The 20,364-nt window shown below is 38.6% G+C and overlaps 1 protein-coding gene across 10 annotated transcripts in view; it reads right to left on the reverse strand.

The window, feature by feature from the left end:
- Positions 1-20,364, reverse strand: part of PARD3 (par-3 family cell polarity regulator) — a 666,051-nt gene that overhangs the window by 113,810 nt on the left and 531,877 nt on the right. For all 10 annotated transcript variants that reach the window (XM_048837722.2, XM_048837719.2, XM_048837721.2 and 7 more), the window contains one exon: positions 18,922-19,179. In XM_048837722.2, coding sequence (XP_048693679.1) covers positions 18,922-19,179 — 258 coding nt within the window. The remainder of the gene's footprint in view (positions 1-18,921; positions 19,180-20,364) is intronic.

A 20,364-nucleotide genomic window follows, 5' to 3' on the forward strand; every position in this document is an offset into this window, starting at 1 on the left:
GTGGATGTCACCAAAGCATCCACATGATGTCATGCAGAGCAACCACATGAGGATCTCTTTGTTGTGACCTTTGTCCTCCCCCTTTCTCTTCCACTCTCCTTACGTTGTCTTCCATCTAAACTTTGACTCTATGACCTTTGAGGCAGGGACTGTATCTTATTAATCTATAAAAAGTGCCTACCATACTCTTATGGTGTTATATAAGTAAAAAAATATATCACTACCCAAAGACTTGCAAATTTCCCAAGAAACTGAAAGTCTCCATGGGGCAATGTGCTAGGGGAAAAACCTCAGGGCTTGCCTCGACAAATACTTGGTGTGCAGGAAGCTGGGGTGTAAATCTACAGGTCACAAGTGTGCCACACACTACCTGTCCATGCGGGCCCTGTTACTGTGCACTAAAAGTTCCCTATTGCACTTTGATTTACTTTGCTAAACAGGAGCAGGTCAGTGCACACTAGGGACCTTTTAGTACTCTGTAGCAGGATACACATGGACAAGTAGTGTGCAGCACAGTTGTGCCCTGTAGATTTACACCCCAGTGGGCTGCACACCAACTATTTGTCTCGGCAAACCCTAGGATTCTGGCCACTGGAAGGGAGTACTGGTTAGGACTCTTGCCTAGAATGAAATAGACTTTCTCTGCCTTGCTCCTTAATGGGAACTCCCGTCTTCTCTCCCTGACTATGCTCCCAGTGTCATCTGCCTCCTCACCCTACCTGTTCCTGACACCTTCATACAGCTGGGAAAGAAAGAGGGCTGAGCTGGTTTCAGTGGGGAAATAAGGAAGGGACAAAGAAGAACTTGGTAGGGAGTCAACAGAGCTAATGAACTGATAATCTGGGGTGGTTGCATTTGGGTGAGAGGGAAGTACATGGTTCTCAGTCCACAGGTGGTTGGATGCCTTGGGTGTCCTAGGACTTGTTTAAAATGGGACGATAGAACAGGACTAGAGGAGGGTTTTTTTGGTCAGGGGAAGTGATGGAAGAGGGTTCTCTCTTCTCAAGGGAATGTGGAGGGAGTGGTACCAAAGATAAGTTTATTCTTGCTTAGTGCTTTAAAGTTGAAAGTTAAGCATCATAATGTTCCTCCAATCATAGTATTTTGTTGGCATAAACAGCTGCAATGGCTCCCAGTTCTGATTCTGGTTAAAGCTCTTTCATTTCTACTCCAGCTCAGTTCTGATGTTCTTCAGTGTCCAATGACTTTGCAGTGAGATATTTTTATGCCGTTTTTCTTTTCCTTCAGATTTCTAGACAAATTTAATATAGTGTAAACTGACAGATTTACAGCCCTGGAGATGGAAACTAGCCACAGAAAGAGTACAGCACACAAAGGATCAGGTCAAGTTTCCTCAAACTGTACCACCAGTGCCTCAACCTTGACCAGAAAGGACTATTGGCTAGCATTTAGTCTTTTTATTTGCCAGTCTTTGCATCTCTGCTACTAACAGGGGCACGAGACAAATATGAACAGATGGAATCTCTGCTTCACTGTTCATGCATATATGTGCAATCCTGTTCACAACCTGCCTCCCGTAGTTCCCTTACCACAACACTGCCATTTCACTTAAGCAGTTCAGTCCTGAAGGACCAACTTAGACAATTAGACAAGAGATCTGGGCTCTGAGGGATAACTGAATGACTTTTATGCAGTAAACTTCCTCCATGCTCCCTTTACTTTTTTCCTTTGTTCTCCTCTCTCTCATTTTTGTTTCTCATCATTAATTTTTTTAATCAAGTCTGCAGCACCCTTGCAGATACAATGAGATGGTAATGTGACTGAGCTGCAAGAACCTGAACACATACATTGCCTCTCCTGCTGTTTCATGCCCATTCAAGTTGTTCTGATCTGATACAGACAGGGAGAAAGGCTGAATTTAGATAATGGGATCCTGCAGCCAGGCCTTATTTCTGTTCCTGCAGTGTTGCAGGGAGGGAATGAACACCGTTTGGGTGTCCTGGACCAGGTAAATCTTAGGTGAATTCTGGAGAAAAGGCTCATAGGAGAAAAAATATTTTAACAGCAACGTTTAATTGTTTTATTCTGTGAGTAATGTGTGAATTAGTATAGTCATTTAGCTTAAGGACACAGATTAGGGGCTGTTTCCTTTCCCCTGCACTCTCCAGCTCCACTGTTCATCCTTCTCAGGCTCTAGGCTCCCAGTTGCCTTTTCCCTTGGACACACAGCTGCCTTTTCCCTTGGACACACAGCTTCTCTCTCTTTCTCTCTTCATTCACCACCACTCTTCTTCCAAATCTCATTTTATCCCCACCATCTCTGTCTCTTCTCTTAACAACGTATCCTCTGAGTTCACCTTTCCTAATTCCTGCCCCATATCTTGTCACCATTTAAAATGATCCCCTCACCTCTACTTCCACTTTATTCAAAATTCTGTGATTTTCATCTTCTCTTTGCTCCTCTTCATTCTTGTTCTCTGGCTGCTAGCACATTTTTAAATCGGGGTGTAGGAGTGGGTGATGAACTCTGGAATGGTATGTAAATTTCAAAACCTCTGCCTTATGAAAGTATCTTTTTAAATCATTTTAAAACAAGCCACTCCAATACTGAACATGGCAATGACATATTATGTTGGACATGTTATGAACAGGAAAGAAAAACTTCACAACAGAAAACAAACCACCACATTCGATAACTGTTGTAAGGGCAGCTGTGTGACCCACTGGTGAGCATCTTCTCTGTGTCAGATCTGCAGAGGATCTGAGTTTATTACAACCTCAATTAAACAGCCCCAGCTAATGCAGCTCATACTTTTAGCTTTGGAGGTCCCCGATTCAATCCACAGTGCATCAGCTAAGATAGCAATTATCACAGCTGCACTTCAGAGGTGCTCAGCTACCAGCAACAGGCACAATATGAAATCAAAGTAGAATAAAACTGAATATTTGTTACTTCTGTGAAGCAGTTTTCATACGAGTTCCATAGAGATGAAAGGTGTTATACAAAAACAAGATTGGGAAGTTTTTTTTTCTGCTGATACTGAGATAGATATGAAATCAAGGGTTACCCTTCTTCAGATATAATTATTGTGTGACTTCAGACTACAGAAATGTCATGCGGAAGAAGAACTGAAAAACTAGCTTTCAGAATTCTTATATAACTGGGCAGTTCCAAAATGGGAGGTACCTGAAGTCCCGGTCTTCAACCATCCTCCCCAGTAAAGAGGGGACTTGAACAGTTACAGATAGCACAAAAGAGATGATGTAACTGCTCAATTACCTTCAACTGTATTCCTGCTGTATTCTACATGAATAGGATACAGACTGATTAAGGGTCTAATGGGACTGACATGAACTAAGTTTATGAGAGAGAGACCTGGTACTTACCTACAAATATACAAAGAGTATAGATGCTAAGAAGAAAAAGATTCAGGATTTGATCCTGAGAGATACCCTTCATGGATTGCTGGGAATTCCCGGTGCTCAGCATCTCTCAGGACCTGAGCATAGTACATTTAGGAATAAGTGGATGTTAACAAAAGGAAAATTTAGGTTACGTTTCAAGAAATAATCTTCCTAGCTGTGATGCATAAAGATGAAGAATAGTGTCCCAACATAAAGTGGTGAAAAAAACCCACCCCAAAAGACATTTGAAACTAGACTTTACATGGTGGTAGAAAATATACTGTAAGATTCAATTCTGTGTAAGCAGGAGGCTGGACCAGATGACCAACAGGGTCTTTTCTATCTCTAATTAATGTGCTTTTCTATCATTCAACACAATAATATCACCTGGCACTTTTCGTACGTGTACTGGTGTTAACCTTGGGTGCCATGGCCAAATTCCAGCTCATGTAATTATCTTTGCCTACCTAATTCCCCTTGAAGATTCAATTGACTTCAATAGTCTTCACTTCCTGTCACAGCTGTTATATTTCACTCCAGAGGTAGTTGCATTCCAGTAGAGGGATCTTTACACTTTGGATGAAGGGTTCAGTAGTGGGGTGAATGGATCTTTATCCTGAATATGTGCATTAGTTAAACTTTATAAAGTTCTTTGGGATCATTGATGGGTGTTCCAATACATTGTGTAGATAAAAGACAACGCTCTCAAAAATCACAGATCAACTTGTGGCTCAATACACAGAACGTGTAACCTTCTCACCACCAGCGCATGGGATGGATGCATAGCAGAGCTCAGAAGTAAGCTTTCTCTCCCAGATCACTGTCCTGTAGAGCTCCTGATCGCTACAGAAGAGATGCTCCATTTCCTCCCCATCACCTTCTCCTGTGGAGCCCTTTCCCTCTTCTCCAGCAAAGCCACAGCACTCACTATCTGTGATTTTTAGCTCACAAAACAAGAGTAGGTGAGCAGTTGTCGAGGACTGGATGGAAGCATTCGTTATACAGTCCCTCGATAATGCAATATCAAATCTCTGTGGGCCATGATTTATTTATGCTAAATTTCAGCTAAGGACTGCGTACAGATGAGCTACAGAATCCTAAAACGTGAAAATAAGAATGCTAAATGCCCTCTGCAAGCGTAACAGAAACAGTGCTATAGTAAAAGCAGGGCCACAGTAACAGCAACGGTGTCAGCATAGTATGACTTCTGTGGAAGAATTTGCAGTAAACTAAAAGGCATGAACTGTAAACACATATAGGAACGGATGCTCAGCTGGTGTACATTTTCATAGCTCCAACAGCACAGAAATTGTACAGCTGTATTCTTAAAGTTCTCCTATTAATACCCTAAAGGTTACTTTTATGAGTATGTGTCCACGTATGTTCTGAAAGAATAAAAGCAACTTTATATACTTTGTGAATGACAAAGAAAAATTAAGGATGGATGGTTTGCCCTTTCATACTGTATGAAAGAGACACTGGGTTTATTAACATAATTCAGGCAAAACAAGCCACATGGCTAAGTGTAACTATGAAATATGTATGAACAAAATATTTATTTTATAGAAATGTAATACGAGTAAGAACTACAAACATCAGAAAATATGTCAAGAAATGTTGCATGTAAATAGTGAATTATAATTTTGCAAGGTGGCCCTTATCCTGTGTTATTTAAACAATCATTCAAATCCTGTATAATCTTGATTCTTAAAGTTCATGTTTCTGATGTTACAGAGTGATATATATTAAACAGACGTACACATTTATGTCCCCGTCTCCATCTCCACTCACACACACTTTATATACATTTGTATACATTACCTACACACACAATATAGTACATACAGGATGGAGGCAGCAGTGAGTATGGTAAAAAATGTAAAGATCAGACCCAATGAAGCATGATTATTCCTAATGTTGAACGTTGCCTAGGTTCTACCTATTGTCCTATTCGATTCTGATGTCCTAAGCTGCAGCAGTTTTACCCACCATCAGAAATGGTACAGCTAATGAAAGCTAATGAAATTCAGTCTACTCAAATTATTCAATGTGGCTTTAGAAGACATACTACAATTTAGTTCTGACTTAGAGAACATTTTTTGAAATTCAGTTTAGACTGGATTGAGTTAAATCATCACACATATTAAAAGAAAAACATGATCCTGCTCTAAATCATGTGCATGCCTAGTACGGACATCAACTGCATTCACTAAGTGTAGTCTTTTTATGAGTGAGAGATGAGCAAAGTAAAATGTCAAAATACGAGGATTCTGGCTCCTCCAGATCCACCACCACCAAAACCAGTAAGAATACCAGTCTGCCTCGTAGTTTTATCTTTCCTGTCCCACTGAATTCTGTTGTTGACACATAACCAGTGATTGGTAGGGTTAAAACCTGTAGTTAAGCCTCCCTTGTACTCTGACCTGTAGTAAGATTTTCCATCAGGAAGCAAGCAGTGTAACTCCATTGAAAACAGCAGCACAAATGCATTTTCTAAGCTACAAGTTACCTGAGTTCAGTGCATGGTCATGTAGGTTCCAATCCCACAACCTTACTCACGTGAATAGTCCTGCTGGAGTCTATTCTATACTGCATAGATTTTTATATTCTGCTCCTCACGATAGTATCTGAGTGCCTTTTAGTAGAGCATTAAGCAACGTGACTACAGATCTATCATGTGTTGTTTGTTCTCTTAACCCCTCCCCGGAAGGAGAAGCACGCAGAATGGAGTGTCTTGTTTTGGTAGGGTGCTGGGATTGTGGGGTTTTTGTTTTGTTTTGTTTAATATACTTATTGCTATCTATGTCTTTATGCTAGAGAAAGCAGGTCAAATAAACACCCCGTTCACTTGGAGTGGAAAGTGGTGAGTTTTGGGATAGTCCTTTGTTCATGGGGGAGTTCATTCCAGAGTCTCCTTACCCCCGGAGAAGGTTCTGTCTCCTGCAGAGATGAGCTAGATTCTTATTTTTGAGAGTTCCATTGTGCCAGAATGTGTGTGACTAAGGCTTCTTCCACTGAAATGCCCTTTCAGTTCTGGTGCTCCAAGCTACTACCCCTCTCTTCATTCAAATTCCTTGAGACTCACTTCTGATGTGGGGCGTATGCAAAGTGACTAAATAGTAATTTTTTGAAAATTTGAAATTAGTTCCAATTGAATCATAAATAACTGCAGATGCCTAACTCAGTAACTGTGTGATCTTATTGCTTTAAAGACTCTCACCCCCACCACCTCCCTAAAGTTTGTAACCCTCACCCATTGCATCACACCCAAACTGAAACTGTAAATTCATCAGGGCTGAAGTAATTTCTTTCCATTGGTACTGTGAAGCACCTGGCACACATCTGAGTGCTGTAGTAGTGATAGTAATAAATCATTGTAGAACAAATCAGTTTTTGAGTCAATGTTCTGGCATCTTCTTCAGTCTATACCGCAAGAATGTTTCCAAATTAGAGAGAAATGTGATTCACTATTACTAGGGCGTAAAAAAATGAAATGTCCTTAATTTTCAGTACATATATAAGAAAATTTACACATTATCAGATGCACAGAATGAAAGAAAACTTATTAAAAGCAAATGCATGAAAAACTGCTTTTACAGCAGAGAGATCTTAGCTTTAAGTACAGTTTAAAAAAAGTTAGATCAATTAGCAATCTGTGAATGTTAGAAACATCTTAACAGTGTCTCGGAGATGAAAAAGTATACCACAGAAAGAGAAAAAGGGGGGAAATTAAATTATGTCTGCAGTCATAATGAATCAAAGCCCAGAAGGAGGTCTCCGAATCAGCAGGTTTTGATGAAATATCAAGGAAAATGATTATTGAGGGAAAATGAATAAGACTTTTTGATTTCTGCAACCTTTAAATCACACCTAGCTAATTAAATCAGCCCAGATGCATTCCTTCCTTCCTTAAGGGGTGGGTTCATGTGACTACATTTTAGGAACTATGCACATAGTTGATCTCAGGCAAGTGGACAAAGTGCAACTTAAGAGGATACATAAAACAACACAGAGGAAACCCTTTTACTACTTTTATACTAGATTTATTATGCCAGTGATAAAGAAAATCAGACAGTTTTGTAGCGTTTTCTTTATGGCACATAATGCCCAATGCCATATACTACAACTATTAGGTTACATGGGAGGCATGAGCTGGAAGTAATAATAAACCATGTCTCAGTGCTATAGGCCAGAAATTGAGACTGTTATCTTCCATCTCCTCTGTTTATTAAGTGAGGGTGCTGATACGAGGATTAGTCTTAGGTGCCCAATAGTAGGACTCTTTCTATAGGCACCATATTCTTCTGCACTAATGGTTTACAGTTTGGATGCAGGGGACATTTTTATTAAATAATGTATTGTATTATACAAGTGCTATATATTATTACAAAATCTATTAATATTAATTTACTGGATGGCTTATAAAAATTAAAATGAAGCAAAACTTGTTCTTTTCATGTGTCTTTCAAATTAATTAATGTAAATCACATAAAACTGCATAAAATTATCACATACTGTACTAAATTGCTTATCAGTTACAAACATCTACTCTATTAATTGTCAAAATGTTTCATACGTCCATAATCTAAGAAAGATCTGCATGCATGAGTCAAATACATCAGACTGAAAACCTATTTAAATGTCATTGGTATTTTAAGGGATGGAAAATAATTCTGTAGAGAGTAAATACAACTGATGTTACAGGAACATTTTTCAGAAAATCATAATCATATAAAATAGATCATGTGAAAAACCTTTTAACTTCTAAATATCTCAATATCTGAGCCATAAGAAACAAGTTTCAGAGTAACAGCCGTGTTAGTCTGTATTCGCAAAAAGAAAAGGAGTACTTGTGGCACCTTAGAGACTAACCAATTTATTTGAGCATGAGCTTTTGTGAGCTACAGTTCCACAAGTACTGTACCAGTGCAATATACTACTGGTTATACAGTTTGAGGAGGGGAAGAATGGGAAGCATTATATCTTTCCAGCCAAAAAAAAGTTAAACTTTAAGAAACTGCTCAACTTCCAGGGCTGTCAATCTGGAACCTTTCACAAGCATTAAATCAGTTTACAAGATGTTAAAAGGCATTAAAAAAAAACCCCACACATACACACAGTGATGTCATTTCCTTCCTAAAAGTTCCTGTACAGGATTCTTTTCCCCCGACAAGGCTGCACCACTTCCGGCAATCATGAAATACTTGGATCGGAAGCAGGATATGTTTTAGGTCACATAAACAAACAAGGCAGGCTAACAGAATAAACAGTGTGGTTAAATATAGTTTGTTTTACACGTAAAGAAGACTAATCATAAAACAACAGTGGGTCAAATTGAGTTTGCTAATTATAGGAACGTTATAGAAGTTAACTATTATACTACCTTTCACCTATCATCATCATCATCATGTTATCCGTTAAAAAGTACCAGTGTACTGTACAAGATACACAAGGAGACATGCTGTAACTTAGTTTAAGGCCTCTGGATCCTGCAAATATTTACTACTGAGGGTAGATTATACTTTCCTGAGTGGTCCCAGCGAAGTAAATTGGGCTACTTACAGGGCCCTAAATGGTGGGAACAGAGGGAATGCCTGGCATGTCTTTTATAAGAGATATCCATGTACTAAATCAGAGTGGGTAAGTATGAAGCAGTCACACACGGTTCCCCCTCCAAGGTAATTCATTTCATTTCTTTTTTTAAAATAGGAAAGAGATGAGGTGAGAGTACTAGGAGCCTCACGGATGGGTACGAATTAAACAGGATTTCCACCCTTCTTCACAAGGCAATTCTTGTACTTCCTCAAACACTGTTCTAAAACTACTTCTTGTTTATTGCAGTAATTGTGCTCAGAAGGGGTACAACACATGGGACAAAAGTGTACAGTATTGTGTACATAAAGCAGGATGGTGAGAGAAAAAACATAGTTGGATTTAGAGATTATCCAAAGTCCTGATTATCTTTGCTTCCTATGCATATCTAAAAGGGATATTTGTAAAAGTTGATGAATCCAAAATTTGACCCTGTTTTATAAATTATGTGTAAACCTCAAATCAGCCTTCTCTACAGAGCTACAAGTGGCACCTCTAAGATACCCATTTTGCAAACTGTCATCTTTAGCCAGGACACTATAAACGTTCTGATATACATGACTGCCGCAACAGTAATAAAATTCTGCTTTTCCCCAGTGAGCAGATAACTACTTTTCTTCATATGCACAGTGTGTTCTCCCCTAGCTCTGCCCATCTATTTCCTTCTTATGATCAGGCAGCACACTGAAATATACAAAAACCTTACTTTCTAATGTGCTCAGAGTGTCAGGGTCTTGAGTACTTCACAAGAACAGAGTACACAGACAGACTGGAGGGACAGCCAAAGGTATAATAGGGAACAAATTTGCTTTCTATTTGCTGAGGCTCATACTCAGCAGAAAGATAGGCATGTGTTAGTATTTTGTAAGTTTTTGGTTTTGTCTGAAGGTTTATATGGCTTGTGAAACGTTAAGGTGTAGGAAATTGTATTCTTCAAGCACTTCCATTTCAAGTACTTGATAACTTTCCCCTACCACCTTTGGAGCACTAATAATGCCCAGGAAACATCCATTATGCCCTTTAGAGATTTTTTAAATCTGTGTATGTCCACTGTGAGTGCCTAGTACAAATGGAGTGCCCTCTGCTATAACTATGTTGCACAACATCAGGCCCCAACTGCACATTTAGGTCAACAGGACTAGAAGGGAATGGATGTTAACGGCACCTAATGGGAAGAACATAACACTTCCTTTGAGAACTGAAAGAGCTATTGCTTTTCAAAAGCATTTTAAGGCTTTCAAAAATAATTTACTATATTTTTTTTCAACAAGAAAACCACAAACAACAACTACAGCACAGGTATGCTGAGTAGTAGAGAACTTTGTGTGCTCGCTTTGTTGCTAGATAGTTCATTGGGTGGAATATATTTTATGATAATCACTAGACACTTGACACAGCAGCTTTTTTCTCCTTTATATCAAGTATTGCTTCACACTAAAGAAAAACACTGTGCAAGTTTATTTTTATTAAACTTTGTCTTCCACAGCATGAAAAAACAAAAACTGCTTTCTTCTTTCACATCTTGGCAACAGGATGTCTTATTATTCCACTTTTGCATCTAGATTGTACAGTTATACTGATGAAGAGTGACAAGTTTTGAATCTGTGCTGTGGTAAATTCCACTTTTTATAACTATCTTGACTTGTCACAGAAAATAGCTGCACTTAAATAAATCATTTACAGAACTGACCAGAGTTATTGCTTACTTCTAGAAAATTATAACAACCTTTAGGTATAGTAGTAACAAGGTGTACTTTTGGGTGGAACCCACTTCACTTCCTGCTTTGTAACCTTCCATAGGAAGTTCATTTCCTTCTTATCTTGCCATACATTTTCCCACTGAAAACATTTCTAGAAGTACTAACTCATTTTGTTTTTGGAAAAACAACAAATAGCTGTCACCCTTTAGACTACAAATCAAGCCTGTTTGGAGAGGGAAGAAGCAAACATTCCAGGGTTTCAGTGAGGCTGTGGTAAATGTATAATTAAGTGGTTCTCACAACAGTGTCAGCACTTGGGATCTAGTCAGAGAGTATATAGAACATCTGAGTAATTAAAATGAATGTTTTGAATAGAGCTCACTGTAAATCTTCATTCCGCCCCCCCCCCAATAACCCAAACACTGGATAGTGTCACAGCAAATACTGCTCACAATAGGGGCTCTACATAAATCCTCATGAATTTATATTAAAAATTGTTTTATAGTCCCTCAAGATTCAAGAAGGAAAAAGGAAAGCAACCTAAGTCCCAGGAATACTGGTGCTATTAGTTTCTAATGGTTCCTAGATCCACAGGCCTATAAGACAGAAAACTATTTTTAGGCAGTCTAGGGGGTCAGAGTTGTTGGTTTATGGTGTGGGCCGTGGAAGAACAGGAATGCACTGAACTGCATTAAAGTATGAGTGTAAGTGCTAAAGTCAAATGGAATAGTAGTAGGCACAAAGGATCCCACTGAGTCTCAAACGCCATTTACTAGCCTGTCCTCAGTTCACCACAGTCACAGGAAGAATATGCCAGAAGGAAGAGAAAGACGAGCCAAACATGCATGCCCCTCTTTTTTCAGGTATTATTTTCAGCTTGGTGCATTGGACAGGTATGACTGTTAGCTGTTCCCCACAATGTTGTCATTGAATTACCCAGGACAGGATGCATGCCATTCTTTAAAGCCCCTCTTAATAGGAAGTCAGGTTCTCATTTATATTAAGCCTATTTTCTCCATTCTGCCAGTGTAAAGGGGCCTTTTAATGGGCATAAATTAAGGCTCCTTTACACTGCCAGAGTGGTGAAAAGAGGCTTGCTGTAAATGAGACTAGGGCCCTGTGTTTTTGAGGTAACACTAATGAAAATATATGGATTTTTAAAAAAATTATTTATACAGCACCACACATGAATTATGGAGACTTATGTATAAATAAAACTGACTGGTCCCTGCTCTGAGAAGCTTACAATATAAAGGCCTGATTCTGTTACCCTTGCTCACATGAAGGGGTACCTTTATTCTGCAAGTAGCCCCATTAAAACTAATCTCAGTGCAGCTACTTGCGGAGTAAGGCAGTACTGAACAAGAATAAGGCCGGAGAATCAAGCTCTAAGACAGATCATCCATAGGAACGATGGCAATAAACAAAGGTTGGGTGAGGTAGGCGCTACTCATAGCCTTATTCAGACCAGGCAGTTAACAGTCTAAAATGTCATTGGTTAGGTGGTTTATATTACCTTGGTCTTTCATTAAATTGCAATGCTCCTATACCAGCACCTCAGAGCAAATGAAAGAATGGTCATAACTCTTTTTGTGTAAGAGAAAATCTTGGCACTTACAGGATGTGTCACCCTGAGTAATAACTCATATCTTCATCTATTATGGGTATGGCAGTAAGCTTAGATTTATATGTGTGAATGATACCTCAGACTTTAAAGAAAATTCCTATGACTGACATTACTAATAAAGGAGAAGTTTAATATAACAGTATGGGTGTCTTAGTTTTTTTAACAAATATTTATCCTGGCATTACTATATAATATTTCTTAGCTTTTGTGACCTACTGGGCTATTACAGAGAATTATTTCACATAGGCCAGAAAGAATGAGTCTGTTTATTCTACTCTTTTAAAATGTATTTTGAAATTATATGAGGATGTGTCTTGCTACTCTGAAGAATTCATTATTCCCACCTCAAGTTAAGCAGAGATGAACACTACTGAACAAATAATAGTTAACATCTAAATAAAACGCTCCCTCTCATTTGTAAGAGCAGCAAATAAAAATCTGTGGTGTGACCTTAAATGTTTGAAACAGCAGTTGCCTTTTAGCACTATACAGATGATAGCTGAGGAAACCGATGTTTTTTTAGGGTTTTGGGTTTTTTTCAGTCCCCAAATATTTCTTTGACATAACTTGACTCCAGTTTTGATGGAAATGAAACCAGTTCATAGAGGTCTCTTCTTCTAAAATGGGCATTTTTCTTTTTAATGGTCAAATGCATGCAAAAAGCATATGATTATGGTATTTATGTTTCCATTAAAGTGTCCTCAGTGAGTTGGGGGAGTCTAGCCTACTATTTTCAAGCTATTTAGATTTGCAGCAGCACAGTGCCTATTTTATTTCAATTATATTTGAGGACAATGCACTCTTGGTGGGAAATGATTACATGGCGACAGCCAGTGAATGCCCATTAGGAGCTGTGTTTCTATGGACCATCCAACTATGGATGTTAGGTGATAGCTACAAAAACTCGATTGTATAGCATCATTGTCATCTACATGAAAAATATTATTGATCAGCAATCCATGTTTTCTTCCATGTTTTCTTCTGCATGATGTAAAATATACTAACACACACATTTCTAGCTAAACTAAAAGCCATATCTACAGGAATGCAATTCCCAAGACACCCTTTTGGTCCAGTCATGTAAAATAAACATGCCTCATGAACTCCACCACATTTCTTTCTTTTTAATGTCTAAAGTGAAGAGACGATACGTTTAAACAAAGTCTTAGCAGCACAAACTGTCTGTGCAAATTATTAGAACACAGAATGGAACTAATATAGCAAAGACAACTAATATAATTACAGATGAACTGATAACCAACCCCTCAAAGTGCCTGAAGAATATTGAAACTGGAACAAAAACCATTCTCGGAACATATAAGTTCCCCCTCTGTTAAGAAAAGCCACCTATTGTACTACCTAGAGATTGATTTGGAAAACCTGTTTAGTGCTACAGAAGACAATTTGATATGACTAGAATTATTAAGATTTAAAATGGGTTTTGAAAATCACTGAGGCTTGTTATCTACCTACATTACTGTAGGTTTGAAATCTGCAAGGATTTCATAAAAGCTCAAAATGAAGAACTTCACAATGTCAAACTATATATATGACTTGATTGATGGTACCCTTCTTTATAAAAGAACCATCTTACAGTACCCATCACTGATTTATTTTCCTCTAACCTCAGTTAAATTCTGCATACAGAAGTATTTTGAAGCAATCTGAAATCCCATTGGGGTGCTGGAACAATTTGTATAGTGGAGGTGCTGAGAGCCATTGAACCAAACTGTAAACCCTGTATATGATGGAAACCACTTCAAGCCAGGGGCTGTGGCAGCATCCAAAGCACCCCTAATTCCAGCCCCTATGAATCCCATATGGAAATTTACTAAGAAAAAGGTCCTAGAGAAGGTGCTCATAAATTCTATTATACAGAATTCTTGTAGTCAAAACTGGTGTGATTGAAGTTGCAGTTAGGCAATGGATGACGGGATGGATCACTTGATGATTACCTGTTCTGTTCATTCCCTCTGGGGCACCTGGCATTGGTCACTGTTGGAAGACAGGATACTGGGCTAAATGGACCTGTGATCTGACCCACTATGGCCGTTCTTATGTTCTAATGAAGCACCTTAACTTTTGCATGAGAATTGACCACAATATTATCTATACCCTCAGTTAGTAAGCAAACACCTCACTCTCTTTTGATTTACTTTGGCATTATATGCATCATTTTCATTCACAATTTGGGAAAGGTGTGGACAGATGCTTTCAGGAACAAACATTTCTTTGTCTTTTCAATGTATTGCAGAAATTTGTCAAACATTGTAACAGTTCTCATGACATTAAAAAAATCTGAGCACCCCCCACTCAGCAGGGAAAAAATGAATTTTTAGTAGCGTGCTGATTAGAAACATTAGGATGCAAAATAAATTTTGGGACAGTTTTTGTTTGACAGTTTACAAGGACAACACCAGAGTCATATCCCATAGATGCTATCGCTATAGCATTCTTACACTTAACACAGAAACCAGCTTTCACAAGATCGTAATGAGCAGCCGTATGTTTATATGCTTTATCTACTGCTTGTTATCATTCATATAGCATGACAGTTAAGGTTACGCAACTTGACGGCTAATCTTGATGAAAATAAAAGTCATCTCAGGATATTACAGAAAAACAAACCCTGACCATAGCTCACAATTAGACATAATAGTTCTATTGTAAGTTAAGGAAAAATTTGACATAAGTTCTGAACAACAGTATGCAAGCTATTCTGGAGATATTTTGTTTACAGGTTTCATCACATGAAAATTCAAATAACCTTTCAAACATATTTAAATGTCAAATTTTGTTTGGCACTAAACATAAACCTGTATAGAAATAAAAATGTTCCAATTAAACCACCCCACTTTTAATATAAGCTGAACATTTCAGATAGGGATGCTGTTAGAACTGTCAAATGGCAATCCACCAGATGATCTACTGAGGAAATACTATTTTTATTCATTTCTGTTAACATCTACAATGGCTGCTAGCCGCTTTCCAAAGAGAAAGTAAAAGATGGTCTCTACTTAGGAGAGCTTACATATTTAAAGACAGATAGGGTAGGACACTGGAATACGTTACCTAGGGAAGTAGTGGAATCTCCTTCCTTAGATGTTTTTAAGGTCAGGCTTGACAAAGCCCTGGCTGGGATGATTTAGTTGGGGATTGGTCCTGCTTTGAGCAGGGGGTTGGACTAGATGACCTCCTGAGGTCCCTTCCAACCCTGATATTCTATGTTTCTATGATTCTATGACAAATGGGTAAAACTTATAATCAGAATGGTGATTAGTCACATCGTTGTGATAAAAGTTTATGTCAACATTAATATAAACAACATGTTTTGGATGTAAATTCTATTCCCAATTACTTCTCAAATTAGCCACTATGAGTCATCAAATTCCCTGTGGGCAACATGAGAGGTGGGTCATCAGAATAAAGTTGATTGCTGAGAGGTTAGATGCCTTGTAAACAAGCTTAGGAAGGGGCAGTCAATACATGGGAGATGGCACAGAAAAAGGCATGGAGATATTTGTGTGGGGAAATGACAAAAAGCAGATGAGACTGGCATCACTGGTGAAGAGGAAGCAGTGGGGGCAATCAGAAACAAGATGAGGGCTCATGAGTAGAAGGGGCAAAGTTATTCAGGGCTTGGAAGATGGTGACAAGAAGCTAGCAGGTTGATACAGTGCTGAGGCACATGTCAAGGTAACGCATAACCAGAGGGTAAAAGAATGTCTCTTATAAATGGCTGGCCAGGAGACACTGCCCTTTTTTGGATAACGATCTAAGGGTGAATTAGAATTTCAATATTTCCAGGCCAGATTACTGTAACATGATCAGCCTGGAGATACCATAAAGGCCATCAAGAAGATAAAGATGGTGAAGCAGGCAGCGAAGCATACTAAAGAAGACATGCACACATGATGCTCGATTATGAACATACCACACCCATCTCCAGACTCACCTACTGAATATTAAATCAATTCAAGATCCTGACCTTCATTCACAAAATCCTAAACAGACTGGGATCCATCCCAGTAATCTCAAAGACTGGTACTCACCACTATGACCAAGAGTGGCAGCTGCATTCAAACATGGTTTTCATCTGTCAGAGACGAAGCTCTTGCAAAGATCAGATGCCAAGCTCTCTCAACTAGGACCCATAACCACAGATTAAGCTTTTGGTAAGAGTTTGAGCTGAGCATAAGCCTCTCGGACTTGCTGCAATACCCATATTTTAATGGGGGTACTTTCCAACTCCATTTGGAGTTTGACTTCTATTAAGAAGTGGGAGGAGAGAGCGGAGACGTAGGGTCCTGTTGGAGAGTATTCCATGTACTAGACAAGATAGTGTCATAGAGCCAGATACGATCTACTGTGATGGGCACTTTACAAATATGATTCCCTTTTCATTTCAATAGTTCAGTTTTTCCCAAGTTTCATTCTTGTTAGGTTTCCTGTCTTCCTTCTCTTTAGTCAACCCTGCTTCCTCACTACCCTGTTTTCACGAAGTCATTTGTCCAGATGGCTGTTTCTGCTCCAACTCTAGCTTTTGAATCGCTTTTTCTCAATTTTGATGGGTGTGCTGGGTCTTTCCTTTTCTCCTGGCATGATCCAATAGTCCTTAGTGAAGTCCTCTGTACTTCCTGGACTTCAATAACTAATCACTTGAAGGTGCGAACAAGAGACTAGTGTGCTCTTCAATTCTTCCTTCTCACCACAGTCCAACAATATCCCAGCCATAACTTCACTTTTGCTCTCTCTCACTGTCCTTGATCTTTCATCAGCAATCCCACACAGTTAGTTAGGTCAGACAGGTCTTACTTTTCTCCCTGCCAGGTTTTCATCAAAGATAACTCTTTTTCTTCATATGACATTGATACTATTCAACTCAGGCATGAAACAGTGCCTTTGGTCTAACAAAGACAGTTGTAAAAGTCAGTGTGGCAACCATACTGTCCAACCAGACTGTCTTGATTTTCAAGGTCACTAAAAGTGATGTGATTTCTGGCACCTAATTATTTTTCCATTGGTCAATACAGGGTTAAGTAAAAAGGAAGAAGGTATGTAAAACTTCCAAGTCTAAAGGTGAAACAGTCTTTGTTTAGACCCATAAGGTTTCCCACTTTAAAAAAAAATAAGCTGTATATTCAGACTGTATTTATTATAAACAATTTTATATTATGCACAAAATAGGCCCTACACCATGCATATTTGCTAAGCAATTTAGAAAAGCAGAGTGATTGAAAAAGGAAAGGCAGCCATGTGTTACTGAATGTTAGTAAAAATGTTTGAAAAAGTCCACCTGAAATTTCATTAGTTCTCAATATCTGATGGCATATTTTTCTGTTATAATGTACATATTTCTGCCATGCTGTAGGACCCTTTTAAAAAATATTTCCCCACTCGGTCCAGCTGAGGGTTACCCATAACAGTTTCCATCCGTCTATTAAAAACAGCTCTAAACAATCAGCTAAATTATAGGTGACGGCTACATCCCCTTGAGGTCAAATGCTACATCATCACTGGCACCATGGGAATTTAACCTCTGTTGGTTTTAAATTAAATATTCAAATTTAAAGTTCTATTCCGATGTAGGTTACAGACCTCAGGTATTGCAACCAGGAGAAATGGTTTCATTGGGTTATTGTAAGTGCAGCAGCATTGATCTTTTGAGAGGAAAAGGGGGCCTCTATGAGCTAAAATGTATCTGCGATGAATGTATATATTCTATTGAATTACCAATGTCTTCTGTACTAGGAATTTAGAATTATTTTTTTCAAAGTTTAGACAATGCAAAGCTACCACGCCAGGAATATGAACTAACAAGACAGGCGTTTCTTAGTTATTTAATAATCAGAGCTGTGTGACCTTTGCCACATTTGGTCTACAGAAACGTAGACAATTTTTGCCATTTCTAAATTGTGGAGTTTGGCATCCCAATTTTTGCTGTGAATATTCAGGTGAATTCAAGTCTCAGCTAAAACAGTAGAGTTGTACATGATTTTGGAATGAAGCAATGCAAAACTGACATATTTAGCATAGTTTGACCACCAAAACAAAGAAACAGCTCCCCACATGACCACCAAACAGCCACACACAAATTTCTCCCCACCAGAGTCCATGGTAAGGAAGTTGGCCCAAAGCCAGCCCTAGTTCACTTATTTGGCCTAGGTTTTCTCAAAAAGATTCACAGAGCTGAGCTGAGGTTCAGATTTGCAATAAAATCAGAATCCAGGTAAGCTTTGCCTGGCTTTTGGTTTCATTACAAGAGTTCTGTACAGCTCAAATAATTACTCCAAACAGAATTCAGAACTGTCATTGTCCTCCAATCATATTAGCAAGACCTCTGATAATTAAACTGTTACAAGTTTGACTGTAATTTGAATTATACTAAATAGTGAATCTTGGGTCCAAAACCATTTAAAAAAGGAGATGAAATGTTAGAATCATTACAAAAGCTTGTGCTTCTCATTCCATTATGACTTGATTTGTGTTAATTCAATATTTTTCTACATAAAGGCTTTTTAAAAGCCATTAATAAAATGCAGCTCTGGCTTTACAACTGATGAACAGTACTCCTATGGCAAAAACATTATGAAGCTGAATTTTGAAACACAGTATTGATTGATGTCTGGTGCCTACCTGTCTACAGGTGAAGACTTTGAATTTCTTGGTTTCTTCACTTGGGCATACAGTGCTTCAACTGTTTGTCCTTCCTTGGGGCTCTGTGGCCTGGTGTTCAAAGTCATTGCGCCACTGTTTGTGGAAGAGTCGTATGAATCCATTCCAGCATACACTGGGTCAGCCTCACATCCAAATGTCCGGTTAAAATCTTGGATCTCGGCGTAGTCACGTTCGCGAGCTTGTCTCTCTCGAAATTCCCGAGTTTTAGCTTGAATTCTGCAAAATAAAAACAAGGTCGAAACGGAATTTTTAAAAAATAACTCATGTGAAAATACTTTTATTCACAATAATATACTTCTTTCAATGCAAGGTTTTTTCCTCGCTAACTAGCAGGCACTTTAGGGCAATATTGCAGGCATATCCTGTACATTCAAGTGTTTTCAATTTCAGTCTATGGGCTGATCTACATGGGGACAACTCAGGCTATGTCTATATGGCCCCGCAGTTCGGACTACATGGGTGTGAACTGCAGTGTGGGCCAATGTGCTGTGCTGTAACTCCTCTGTGTGGATGCTGTGGGTGTGAACTAAAAGATATCTAAGTTCGTGTTAATGTAGCTCTGTTTAAACAGGATTACATTAACCCAAACTAAGTACCTTCTAGTTTGCATTTGTAGCGTCCACATGGGGGTGTTACAGCATAGTGCATGCTGCAGTTCACATCCCCTTAGTCCGAACTGTGGGGTCATGTAGACAAGCCCTCAGAAAAGTTAATCTGAATTAATTTAAGGTGGGAATTATATATGCCAAGGGTTGGTAGGGGCAGGTTTCATTCCTGTTGAACTCCATAGATGTTTGGTGAAAGCACCGATTCCTCACACAAAATAACTGCCTGGCCATTCCTCTCTTCCCAGCCACTGTTATCCACTTTTTTAGGTAATAGTCACCTGCTTACAATCCACTCACCTATCCTAACGTTGTCATGGAAAGTTTGTGCAGGCTCAGTCTGTTCTTTCTAGTGATCTTTCCAGCACTAGATATTGCGACAAGACTCTATACTCAAATTCACTTTGAATGAAGTGAAGTGGACTCCAAGAGACTTTATGGCATACAAATAAAAAGCAATAGGTTGTGATTTTCAGTTAAGAAAAAACAGAAAATACACATAGGTGCAATATGATCAAGTGAACATTACCAGAGCAAGTTAACTTTTGTCATTCATTCATTTATGAAAGTTTTATTTTGAAAATCTAATGTTTGTATTAACAGTAGGGTTTTTTTTCCATTTGATTTTTAGGAAAACAGAAAATCTAGAGGCAATCAGTTTGTTATACATCTCTCGAAGGACACCTGGAGAGTTAAGGGCACTTTTTACTGAAATGATTCAATTTCCTCTTTTCAAATGCTCCTCATTTTTCTCAGATTAAATATTTTTTTTCAAATAGGCAAAGGAACTAGTTCT

This window comes from Caretta caretta, chromosome 2, assembly GCF_965140235.1.
Source record: "Caretta caretta isolate rCarCar2 chromosome 2, rCarCar1.hap1, whole genome shotgun sequence".
Lineage (NCBI taxonomy): Eukaryota > Metazoa > Chordata > Testudines > Cheloniidae > Caretta > Caretta caretta.